The following is a 12,642-nucleotide window of genomic DNA, read 5'->3' on the forward strand; positions in this document are numbered from 1 at the left end:
TTCTTGTTCTCATTATGTGAGGACAAGATGGCTCTGGGTTGGTGTATTGTTACTCTGAAGGTGTCTTTTTGGATTGCAGTCTCCTGTGAATAGCCTGGCTTTCAAACTATCAGCTACTGGGAAATAATGGTCAATTATTTTACAGGGTATTGTCCCCAATGTCCGCTAAAGTCCTCAAAACTTAGTGACATAAAGAGGACACTAACTGAGAAATGGCCTCAAAGCTCTGACAGTCGCGTTATTTACAGGAGATTTCTGTTGTTGAATGGTAAAACCTTTTTTTGGTTGTAGTGGTATGTTCTTTAACTGTTGTCCTGTTTCTTAAATTCCTATATTACACAGAACCCTCAGTTTGCCTGTGTAAACCCTTACAACAATACTTTTTGAATGGTTGGATGTTCACGGTTGCATTCATTAGTTTTCTTTGGTATCACTGTAAAGAGAAGGAGGGCATCCTTCTCTTTAAGTTGTTCTGTTTCACAGAAGAGCTGCAAGAGAGATGCGCAGTTGCATGACTTGCCACATGCACCATCCACCCCCTCTTTTCCCTCCTGTTCACTAACAAATTACGGTATCAGTTTCAGACATGGGTCAAAACCATATTTAATGTCTTTTGTTATTCATGGACATTGTTATAACTGCAGTACCAGTCACCAGTCCAGCAAAGCAATCACACCACATGTTCTGCACAGAACACTTAGAGCATTTTGAACCCATGCTGACTTGTCCAGTGTACCCGTGTGTGTGATGTATTTGTCTCTTTCTGCAGGTGCATGAGAAGGCCAGTTCTGATCTAAGCGTGGTGCCAGAGAATGAGCCTCTGGACTCAGACACAGAGGCTGAGAAGAACCTAGTGGAACGCATCAAGTCCATCAAACAGGAGAAGTGAGGAGACTTTCTTGATCAGCTCTTTTTTCCACTGTCCCCCCCCCCTCACATATTTCTTGTGCAGCTTCCTTAGCCGGTCTCTTGTGCTCTCTCTCTCTCTCTCTCTCTTCATTACTATGATGTCCTTGTGCTCCACTCCCCTCCAGAGAGGATCTGGCTTGCCGACTCCCGGAGCTGGAACAGCCGGGCTCAGACCAGGAGAATTTGGACTCTGAAGCCTCTCTGAGCTCTGAGAGCCTCCTGGATGAGCAGCAGCGCTCCTCTGCCCATGGCTCCGAGCCTGAAGGTCAGTATTAAGGTACAGTCTGGCCTTTCCTTCCTTCTACCTGTTTCTCTCACTCACCTGTGGGTTTCTGACAAGTCCATGGGGCCGCTGGGTTGGGCCCTTCCTGTCTTTTGTGGTGCAGGTCTGGACCAGTGATGGTGATGGGGGCGGTGCCGTCTGCTCTGTAGCAAAGCAGGTTGGAGGAACAGCAACTGTGTGTGTGTGTGTGTGTGTGTGTAGGGGGGGGCGTGTTTCTATGTGTATATGTGTGTACATCTCCACACCTGTGTATGCATGTAAATATGCATGTGTGTGCTACCGCAGCATGCTGAAACCCAAAGTGACTTAATTGACCACTTGGCACATGGTAACAAATCAGATGCTACATTTTGTCTCCCTGAACAGGGTGGCTAACATGTTTGCATGATCTTCCATCAGCCCTCACCCTCTCAGGATGGCTGTGCTTGACTCTTTCAAGTGTTCCATTAAGAGAGGTATAGATGTATTTCGTACCTCCTCAGACTCAAACTTTTCTTTCCCTGTCTTGCAGGACGAGGTTGCCCCCAGCTGAGGAGACAGAAGCCTGCCTGCCCTCCCAAACCGTCAGATCTGGCCCTGCGACCTAAAGCCCCTGGTGGGCGTTTCTTTCTGCCAAACCTCAGCCCTGCTAGCTCCTCCTCTTCTGTGTCCAGCTGCGCTTCCTCCACCTCCGCATCCTCCGGCACTTCTTTAAGGCATCAGTTGCAACGCCGCAACCCCATCATCCCAGGCACAGTCAGACTCCCCCCAGGTGTCCAGTCCCCGTCTGTTGCCTCGGGCGCAGCTCACTCCCTCACCCCTCCTGGAAACCGGGCATTTAAACCCACGATCAGGAAAAGAGAGCAGCCTGGCCGCCGTAAAGACAGCACTCAGTCCCTGTACATTGACAACCCAGACTGCGACCTGCTGTTGCCTTTTTCCTCCTGCCCTCCCTCCGCTGCCACCTCTTCTTCCTCCATCTCCATGGTTACGTCCTCTCCTCACCATCAGCAACTCCAGACACAAACCTCGCCTACATCGGGCCAGAGACGCTTTTCTGACCCAGACATACCTTATATGGACAGTGAAGTCTGACCAAGGCAGAACAGAGAAGAGAGAGAAGTGATGAGGATGATGGGCAACAATCTCCCAGTAGAGAAGGAACCACAGTATAAATGGCATACCTAGCTATTCTACATGACAAGAGAAGTAGGTGGCTCGTTAAAAGCCTGGTAAGGATAGGAATTACGAACCACGGTAGAAGAACGTAACCCCTAGAGATGAATGGGCATCAGAGAGCTGGATGCAATATGCTGTCTCCATCGTGAGCCAGCAGAGCACAACGGGAGAGAGACGGAACGGAGGCTGTGATAGTTGCTGTTGTCATGGGAACTAATCAGAGAACTGTCTAAACTTTTGTTGTCCTGCATCACAGTGAACATAACTGGACATGATGTCGCCAAGCACTTTTTGTATCGTTATTAATATATTGTGGTTACTGTTGATAAAGTTGAATTTGGACATGGGCTGTGTTTTGAGTGGCCTCATGATGGACCCGATGGACAAGCATTTGTTTTCTGTTTTGTTTTGTTTTTTTAAACCCATTTGTGCTAATTCAAGGAGATATTACAGGTTCCATTTGCACCTTTCCATTCCTTAGTTTTCCTAACAAGCAAGTCAAACCAGCATCCTTGCTGAAATGTTAACTCGTGCCTTGATTTTGTACTGTAACTTGGCAGTGTACAAACTCATTGGTTCATTTTACATGTAATCTTTATGGAACCAAGGTTTGGGAGGGAGGGTGGGAGGGAGGGAGGGAGGGGTTTTGGGGGGGAGAGGGGAGGTACTTTTGTATGATACTTTTGTGTTTATTGTATTGAACCGACTTAAGATGTTTGAAACAAGGACCTAACACACACACACACACATGGTGTATGTTGTTCTGGTGCCTTATCACAACAGCTGCAATGGATTACAGTCTCACTCCTTCACCTTCGAGCTGCAGCACAACACAGCATAGGAAGGAACAAAACCTGAACTGATTTGACATAGCAAAGGGAAATGGGAGCAGCACATGCCACTTTCTCCTTTGGAACGAAGAAACACCAACCCAGCCATGATAACGAGGGCTGTGCCATAGTACCTTTTAAGCTCAAAAGCCCTTGGCCTCGCTTTCTCTCTCCACGATGAACATGGCTTCACTCGACTGTACTGTACCTGCCAGCCCAAGTGGACACTTTTCTTAATTTGCAGGCTCTGTTGAAGCATGGCTTTGGCCCAATGTGTATATGTAATACTAATGTCCTCTCTCACTGCTGTTGAGTGCTGTTTGTCTGTCTGTATGGATATGAGGAAGATGTGTAGGTGTGTGATGTTTAACAGGGAGTGCGTGGTTGGGACTGAATGGGACTGATGTGAGCTGTAATCGTTATGACTATTAACAGGACAATACAGTACGTGATGCTTGTAACCTGCTGTGTCTTTTGATTGGGCCCCATCTGTGATACTGCTGTCATAAAACTATAAAACTACAGTCACTCATATGTCCTACTACTGTAGCGCATACCCTGAAGCTAAACTCACAACAGAAAAATATGCTCAGTATCGGCCTGCTCGGTGGTGTTCATTTACCTGACTGTCAATGGAAGGTAACCAATAACAGTCTCTCACAGACACACATTCAAAGTGAAGTCACCATGTATTGAAATTTTTTAATTTAAAAAAAAAAAAAAAAGAAGCAATAACTGGATGTCAGTGTCATGACTCCTTGAACAGCAAATACCATGTAAAATATAGCAGCAATATATGCCTTTTAAAATATGAATGTTATTGTTTTAATTTTGACTTGAACCAGCTACACTTAATAATTTGATGTCCATTTCCGGCAAAATAGCAGCTGCTTTTTGTAAAACTGTCAACTGTCAAGAGACAATTTTCACAAAGGTAAGTATTGTGTGTATTGATCAGTCCTGTCTGTTGTGTTGGGTGCTATTCAACTTTAATAAGAGCCATTAATATACAAAACTTAGTTACATCACACTGACAACCATAAGCTCTGGTTGTATAGGCCATGGCTGAAGACAACCCACAACAATCTGACAAATACTTTGTGTTAAGTTCACAAAGCGAAGCTCCATAATTCATGTGTAATTTTCTCTCTACCTTAAAAAGTTGTTTTCTACACTACAGTTTCTATTTGCTGCTCTCCTCTCTTGAGTGAATAATATGAAGATACTTACAGGTAAGAATTAGTGTGTGTGAGAGTGTCATAGCTTAGGTATGTGGATACAGAATGAGGCCTCCACCATGTTATTAGTCACATCTTAAAATACTCGTTCAGCCTTGTTCATTCATTTAGACCTCCATGCACTCTCTATGCACATATTTTCTGCAGTACGTGTTTGATATATGTCCCTATTTTCTGTGTTTCTCATATTATTCACTGTCTCCAGGATTTCACAGCACTCGTGATGAAGTGCTAAACTGAATTATGCAGTCAGTGATCATCATGAGCCACCATCAAGTCGCTGTTATGAATAAAATCTAATTTTAAGGATTCCATCTCCTTGAATTGTACGCTATAGTTTGATAGAGGTCGCGCTGAGTTTATCAAAAACAGTGCCAACACCGCAATGTAAGTCGTAGGGGAGGCTGTAGAGAATGAATTTAAGTCAATTAGTTCGTACCTTCGCCATCCTAGGGAAAATAATATATCCTACACTACATCTGTCTAGTCCCCAGCTTTGTGAAATTTCGCTGGATCCCGATATGCTTCCACGAGCAGCGGTTTAGTCTAAGCAATAATATGACATTTAACTTTGAGGTTTTATGCTGTAATTTATCGGATTTTTCCGCAGTGGTGCGAGGCACCGAGAGGGAACAAACGCCTGGCACTTTGAAGCCCGCCCTCTTCACGTCCCTTGCCTTCTTCCGCCAGTAACGTTTTGGTTAGGCTACGTAAATTTCCTGCGACGGCTTCTCCGTTTCAAACATGGCTTCGTCTAGGCTAGAAATCAATTTTATCAGGTTATTGTCTCGCTGCGAGTCCATGGCCTCGGAGAAACGAGGGGAAACGGAGTGGAGGTTAGAAAAGGTAAAAGCAAGAGAAGTCAATTGCCTTTTCTAGTACAGGTGTGCTCTTCTTTCCATACGCTATCTTTGCATGACTGTCAAAAAATCCTAACCCACTCGCTAGTTGTGGTCAGTGGGTTAGCCACGTCGTCACTGACAGCAAGCACTGCCAATTGTCATGACTATTTCCTCTACCTTGAATCCCATTTTTTTAGTACAACTTCATCAATAAACGCCTCTTTTGGAAACAGAAATGAATCCTTCCTTGCGGTAAATAGTGTCTGTTAACTGTGCTAGCTTGTTTATGTGTTAAACTTGAGACCGGCTGTGGAAGAAGGTGGCTATATTCGTGACCTGGACTGACTTTCTGCTCATACTAGTGGCCTGTGGTTTAATTAGTTTGCTAACAACAGCACAATTCAATATCTGGCGGAGTTTGAGTTTGATAAATTGAGTTATTGCCGGCGTTTCGGTTCCTCCATTACGGTTGACAGCTGCTAAACCTGAGCTGACACCTTCTTTTCTTTGTTTACCAGAGGAAAGTGTCTTGGTTTTCTAAGCTGCTCGGTCTTGGCATGACGGAGCTTGTGTAAGACTGAGCTCCGGTACACTGGGCACAATTTGGCATCAGTTTCCGTCCAGCTCCAACTATTTTAAGCTACCAAATAAACCCTAGGCGAAGGGTACAGGATGTTTTAGCAGCTAATCCGTGTTGTTTTCTCTGATCTAGTATGTCGGGGCTCTGGAGGAGATGCTGGTGGCTTTGAGGAAGAGCTCAAGGTAACACACGAAGCTTATCTCACATCACCCTGAACATTTTTTGTTTCTGCCACTTTATGATAGGGCTGGGATTATTTGTTTATCTCCTGATTCAATACTATCACTGCTTGAGTGCCGATTCAATATGTACTGCAATTCAATTTTGATTTATCCCATAGTTTATAGATGTAAAGTTTCATGAGGCTGTTATTATCCTGAAGGTCATTTTATACATAGACGTCAAGTTACAAAAAACGGTCTCAGTACAATGAAATGGCTACTATGGGGGCTAACATCATCACACATGAATCAAATTGGGCTCTTTGAATCCACAAGAGTCTCAGCTTTCCAGTCAAGTCCAATTTATGCAACTCCAGTGTACACTAATACACTGTTTTACTTTAGGCCGAAAGAACACATTTGTGTTGCATTCAAAAACCTACATTGGCTTAGCGTGAGGTGGGCATGTCTGGAAAGGGGAGAGCAGCTGATGCCCAGAGAACCCATTTTCATTCAGATATCATGAGGTTAGAGGTCAAGGAAACCCTTTGAAAATGACCATGCCAAGTTATCCCTCAACATGTTTTAACCTAGGTTTGGAGTGATACTTAGCCCCCTTGCTTTGACTTTAAATCAATTCTGTAATTCAAAAAATGGGTTAAAATTTTAAAGAAAAGAATCACCATACTTGAGTGAATCATTTTCCCCCACCCTTACTTTTTACCAAATGTTCCATTGTTTACAATGACTGTAGGACTCCTATGCAAAGGAAACTAAAGACTTTGGGTTTGTGCATTAAGCCTCTGAGGCAATTAAATCTCTGACTCCCTGTTCACTGGAGCTTTTTTTTGTGAGTGTTTTCAAACAAAGGATAGTTCTTTCAGTGGTACTTAAGAGGTCACAGGATGCATGAGGTAACACATCATGCTTGGCCAGATTTATCAAGGGATTTAATGCTGCTGTTTTCCAAAGGTGATTTGGTTGTTATTTCTTTTCTCAGCAAACCCACACCAGAAGTGCTGACAGAATACACGAGGAAAGTAGATTTCCTCAAGGGACTTCTGGAGGCAGAGAAATTGGTCAGTGGAAATATTTTTACACCCTTAAACTGTGTAATATACCACGGTGCACACTCTATTCTCCTCATTTTTATTATCTTCTTTGTTAGTATAGTTGTGCGTCCTGTATTCACCAAAAATGTACAACAGTTGCTTCACAATCAGGCGTTTCTCAGTGTGTCTGTCAGTCTCATCGTTCTGTGTTGTTGTTGTTGTTGTTGTTGTTGTTGTTGTTGTGCACAGTCTTCTCCAACAGAGAAAGCTTTAGCCAATCAGTTCCTTGCTCCGGGACGAACACCCACAATAGCCAATGAGAGAATGCCGGCTACTAAAACTGTCCACATGCAGACCAAGGCCCGGTGTACAGGAGAGATGAGGGATGAGCTGCTCGGCACGGTAGGCTTCTCTTTTCACCTAGCCTTCACTGTTGGGACAAAATAGAGACTAGCCAAAACTCCCGAGCTTCACTTTTGGATGATTTTAATGGATGACATGTTTGATATTTGTTTGTTTGTGCCTCTCCACTGTTGATAGCTCTGGTTCCATCCTGATTTCTGCCTCCTGTTGTGAAAAGTAGCAATACCGCTACGACTTTGTGCTTTACAAACTATAAAAGCTGGGCATTTTTGCACATGCCGTGCACTTTGGTTATTTGAAGTTATTGCTGCCCATGAATGTCATCACTTTTTTGACTTATCTACGCTGAGTTTTTCCAGATTTGAAAAATTTGACGGTTGGTAGAGAAAATAGATTCTCTTTGTGCCCAAATGACTAATGTTAATCTTCTTTGTCTCATTACAGGGGTTGGGCAAAGGTAAGAATCATGTTGCATTTTATAGCACCTAGATTTCCATATCCTTACTGAAAAATGATAGTTTGAAATAGCCCTGTAAAAATATGGAGAATTGGCCTTTAAAAAGTAGATTTTTTTTTCCCTTTCCTTTCTACAGGCACCTCAGAGACAGACTTGCGAAACAGAAGGTAAAGTCTTTGGCATTATATCTTGTTTATAAGAACCATCTGTATGCATTAGATGCCAAACAAACAGTGGCATTCAAATCCAGTCGTCAAGGTCCAGACTACTGCAGATTTTTTATACTACCTCAGCAGTAGGAGAAAAAAAATGTGTAAGACCACACCGTAAATTAACCCTAAACTGTTCATAACACAATACGTCCTACAAAGTTCTCACTAGTGATGGTCAAATTTCTAGGGCGACTTACAGTTACCTGACTGTTTTTTTAACTGGAAAATGAAAGGTGCAACACATCCACTGTATGAAAGCCATGCAGCCACACACTTAGCTGATAGATTAATGAATAATCTATCTATCTATCTAGATAGATAGATATAGATATACAAAACAAAACAAAACAAAACCATGACCCAAAAACCACAATACAAACTGAACCATGGGATAGTTGAACTGTTTCACCCCTACTCAGCAATTACCTTACTTAGAAGCAAAGTATGTTTCATTCTAACTGTTTTAGACGTGGGATGCTCGGCAGTTAAGTACCTGATAGAAAACTCGCACTACTCCAAACCTTGATGACCAGATTTGAGCTATAAAATCCATTGACTGACATTTGATTTGACGTTGCTTACCTATAAACTGTGTCACCCACATTCGAACCTTATTATTGGACTAGTTGTCGTCAGTCTGGATAAGAAACTCAGCTAAATGCCTAAAACACAAATGTAAAAGGCTCTCCCCCTCACTGTACAGAGGCGTGCCTCTGGACGAGCGTCAGTCTGCCGCAGAGCTCGATGCCGTCCTGCAGCATCACCACAACCTGCAGGAGAAACTGGCTGAGGACATGCTCAACCTGGCCAGGAACCTGAAGAACAACACGCTGGCAGCCCAGAACATCATCAAGCAGGACAACCAGGTACCTGGATAGCTGCATGTGTGTGTGGTGTGTGTAGCAACAAATTCTAAGCATTACATTGGTTGTAGCTCATATCTCTCTTTGCGGTGTCCAGAGTTAACCTTTTGACTAAATTGCCAAGTGGTAGTATTCTAAAAACAAGTAATTCCAAGATTAATTTTCAGAAGCCAGAAAATGAAGAGGCATTTTTCTTAGCAATATGTCACCCTACCATTTTCACTGTAGTGTAGACAAGACCAGATCAGATTTCAAATTTAATTTCAGGTTTTCCCATTTACCTATACAATGGATTACATTTGTAATTCATCATGAGTTGGCTTGCCATAAGGGAGTTCTGTTAAGTTTGGGCTGATGGGTAATGGCTAGTCAGTCATCCAGGCAGTAGAAAAGAAGTTGATATACTATCACTTTATGCAGAGCCAGTGTAACAGGCAGCCAATCAGGAGCCTGTTTGGCAGTGAGCCAACATTAATTTTTTATTTTTTATTTGGCTGACAGTCAAAGAAAAAGTATGGTGGCCAGCAGGGATATTTGCCAGTTTTTGCCAGCATTTGGGGTTTGGCAAGCATTAATTCCAGACCATGCCGTTCACAGACCAAGGATGGTGAAGTTTTTGCTGCTGCTCTCCTGCATATTCCAATATATAATTTATATTTATCAGGAATTTGTATTGGGACAGGGCCATGAATACACTTTGCATCTTTATTTTGTTTCAACACTGTTCCCAAACTCCCCATCTGGTGATGCAATGCTGGCTCTGTCCACAAGCCGGCAGTGTAACACAAGTAACATGCGTTATAAGCCTACAAATCCAAGACAAGTACTTCTAGTATTATTCATATCAGTAATCTGATGTATGCACATGTTGACAATTGCCTTGTGCTCCGTTTGGTAATGTCTTCTCCCTGTCCTTCTCCCAGACACTGAGCCAGTCTATGCGTCAGGCGGACCTGAACTTCGAGAAGCTGAAGACAGAGTCGGAGCGATTAGAGCAGCACACTAAGAAGTCTGTGAACTGGCTGCTGTGGCTGATGCTCATCTTGGTCTCCTTCACCTTCATCAGCATGATCCTCTTCATCAGAATCTTCCCCAAGCTCAGATGATGATTGCGTCTTGTCTTGAATCCTCAGTTCTACGTCCTTCCCTGTTTACAGAACAATCTCTACAGTATGTCTGTGTTATACTGCTTGGAAGGGCCAAGAACCAAAACAGTTTGGTTTGATGAGTTCAAAAGTTTAGACATTGGAAATTAAAATTGTTCCTCATTGTGAGCTAATCTGTTGTTTCAAGCGTAAGTCTCCCTTTTAGAAATGTATCAGAACTTAACACCCATGCACAGAGATAGAATATTTAAAAACAGACAGAGGGTGGGGGCTTGCACCGTAGTCTTCATGTCCCGCAGAACAGACTGTCTGAGCCTTAACCGTTATGCTCCTCCGTCATGTAGACTGATGGTCTACATGCCATACAATGCAGGTTTGCACGATGTACCCATCAGATTGAATCCAAGTTACATTTTTGTACAACAGTTCATTTTTAGCATGCATTCCTCTGTGGAACTTCATGAACCGTCCACAACCACTATTGGCAGTCCTGGGAATCCACAGCGATGTGCTTGAATTGATCGAAACACTAGCCCTAAAAATCTGATTTATAAACTGTACTGGATGTACTGAAACTTGAAATCTTCCACTAAAGTGAAATATATTTTTTCTGGACCAGGCAATGGATTGCAAACATCAGTTGCATGTTTCATTTAGTCTTGGGAGGGTCTGGAGGTGGTCATTGTGAGGAGGTTTAGAACTACAAGCTGTTTTACCCCCTAATGATTGAAAGGATAGTCTTCAATCCTGTTCACCTGTCATCTAATTGAATATTTAAATTTTTGGCAAGTATGTACATATCAGTGAGTTATTGAATATAAATGTACGTCGGGTAATGATAGAGTTGAGTTTTTTGACAGCTGTACGGGTGATGGTGCTGACATTGGAGGTGTAGATGAAGTATGTACGTATTAAATGACTGAGTGTTTATCCCCCTTTTGCTCTCATATCCAGGTTCAAAGAACACTAACGATGGCAGTTTTGTGTGCATCACCCTGTCAGGCTAGCTAGTTTTACAAAAGCATGGACACACTGGATCGCTCACTTTCATCCCAATCCCAGACAAGACCGTGATTTTCCAAAGCCTTGCTGTAGATGTTGACCTCTCACTCCACCACAGCTCCATTTCCCTGTAGTTTTCAAGTGTATTCATACAGTGTATTGTATGTGTTGTGGAGGCTGTGAATGACCGGCAAACTATGGCCTTCCTTCTGGAATAGAAATGCCCTATAGCACCCTCTAGTTGAAGAAATGTCTGATGTAATGACTCTGTGTGGCCAGTGTGTGTCAGGCGTGGCCTTAGAATGGCGGCAGATAACCTCCATGACCCCAATAGCCTGAACAAGCCATGAATCCCAAATTAACCCCACTACCCATTTAGAACTGATCAGAGGATTGAAGTATGGCTAAATAAAGACAGTTGGCTGCGGAATTGAGTACAGGACAACCACAGGGGACCTTGGGTAATCTTTTACATGTGGCATCTTCTGTAGTTCCCTCTTAGTCTAGTTAACATTAGAGCATCAGTGCTTGGATCTCTGGAACAGTGTTTTAGCATATATTAGAGCATATACTAGAGAAAGTGAAAGAGAAACTGCTTATAAGTTAGAATCAGGTTAAGACTGGCCCTGGTTGAGAGCCTGAGCGCAGACTGCAGTCTATTCTGAGGTGTGTGTATGTGTGTGTGTAGCCGTGTGGCTTGCCCAGGCTTGCTGCTCTGCCCCTGGCCCTTCCTCTCTCTATCCCTGGCTGCTGCCCCACCTCACGGCTGGCTGGGCTTAGGCCCGGCTTGCCTGCTGTGTATTTTGGGATCCCTGGGGGGTATTTCTGCCTGTCGGAAGCTGAGGCATGCAGGCCACCAAAGGAGACCAAATGAGGTTGTGTCAGAGCAGAGGAGTCATCATCCCTCAGTTTCATCACAGCTGTTTGCGCCTCCATTCTCGGGCTGTCGCTAATGCTCTCGATGTGCGATCAGCTCTCCGAGGCAGCAGGCCTGGCTTGAGGAAACTGGCCTTTGAACTTTTGCTGCATTGCTTTATCACTTGTGTGATTTATCAAATTTGTTATGATCTTGTTATCCCAGGTCTCACAAAAAACAATCCAGTGTTGTTTTGCCCACTTTCCTGCATAGACTCCAAAGCATGGAAAGTGTCAAGTCCATGTTGTTTCATCACCAAATGCTTTGAGCTCTGTGAGGCAGAATGGACACGCGTATAAAGGTTTATTAATGCAATACTCAGTTTAACCTCTGACCCAACCAAACTGGATGAGATCCCTCCTGTTCTCCATGGCAACAGCCTCAAAGTAGCAGTGGACCCTATGAGTTCACACAGCGCCTTATTTTAATAAATAATGTGAAATGTACTTGGTCAAGACTCCTCTGTTCCTCGTCCACCTAACTGTCTCAGAGAGGCGTCTGCGTGCGTTTGAGATGGTGAGTGTGTGTGTGTGTGTGTGTGCGTGCAGTGGCATGCTTGTAATTGGTTTGATCTTTAAACAGCAGAGAGCAGAAGAACAAATTGTTAAGCATGAGAGAACTTCCATTCCTCCACAGTACAGCACAGCACTGCAGCTTTTTAACACCCCAA

General features: G+C 43.5%; 2 protein-coding genes across 2 annotated transcripts in view; both read left to right on the top strand.

The window, feature by feature from the left end:
* The window catches only part of myo9b (myosin IXB), a 62,174-nt gene extending 58,172 nt beyond the window's left edge, over positions 1-4,002 (top strand). Inside the window, exons 42-44 of the mRNA XM_030048964.1 lie at positions 770-885; positions 1,035-1,174; positions 1,704-4,002. Coding sequence (XP_029904824.1) covers positions 770-885; positions 1,035-1,174; positions 1,704-2,266 — 819 coding nt within the window. The 3' untranslated portion in view covers positions 2,267-4,002. The remainder of the gene's footprint in view (positions 1-769; positions 886-1,034; positions 1,175-1,703) is intronic.
* A 1,081-nt stretch (positions 4,003-5,083) lies between these two features.
* On the top strand, positions 5,084-12,418 carry use1 (unconventional SNARE in the ER 1 homolog (S. cerevisiae)). Its single transcript, XM_030048963.1, has 8 exons — positions 5,084-5,264; positions 5,973-6,022; positions 7,002-7,080; positions 7,303-7,455; positions 7,861-7,873; positions 8,010-8,040; positions 8,789-8,951; positions 9,872-12,418. Exons 1-8 carry the CDS (start codon positions 5,163-5,165, stop codon positions 10,052-10,054), a joined length of 774 nt encoding a protein of 257 aa, XP_029904823.1. The 5' UTR covers positions 5,084-5,162; the 3' UTR covers positions 10,055-12,418.
* The last annotated feature ends 224 nt before the right edge of the window (positions 12,419-12,642 follow it).

Source organism: Myripristis murdjan, chromosome 4 (genome assembly GCF_902150065.1).
Source record: "Myripristis murdjan chromosome 4, fMyrMur1.1, whole genome shotgun sequence".
Classification (NCBI taxonomy): Eukaryota; Metazoa; Chordata; class Actinopteri; order Holocentriformes; family Holocentridae; genus Myripristis; species Myripristis murdjan.

What these genes read in the sequence shown, in the direction of transcription:
- use1 (XM_030048963.1), top strand. Translation starts at nt 5,163, where the DNA reads ATGGCTTCGTCTAGGCTAGAAATCAATTTTATCAGGTTATTGTCTCGC. An exon ending in CGGAGTGGAGGTTAGAAAAG is followed by an intron (nt 5,265 to 5,972) that starts GTAAAAGCAAGA and finishes TCTCTGATCTAG; the next exon opens with TATGTCGGGGCTCTGGAGGA. An exon ending in TCATCAAGCAGGACAACCAG is followed by an intron (nt 8,952 to 9,871) that starts GTACCTGGATAG and finishes TCCTTCTCCCAG; the next exon opens with ACACTGAGCCAGTCTATGCG.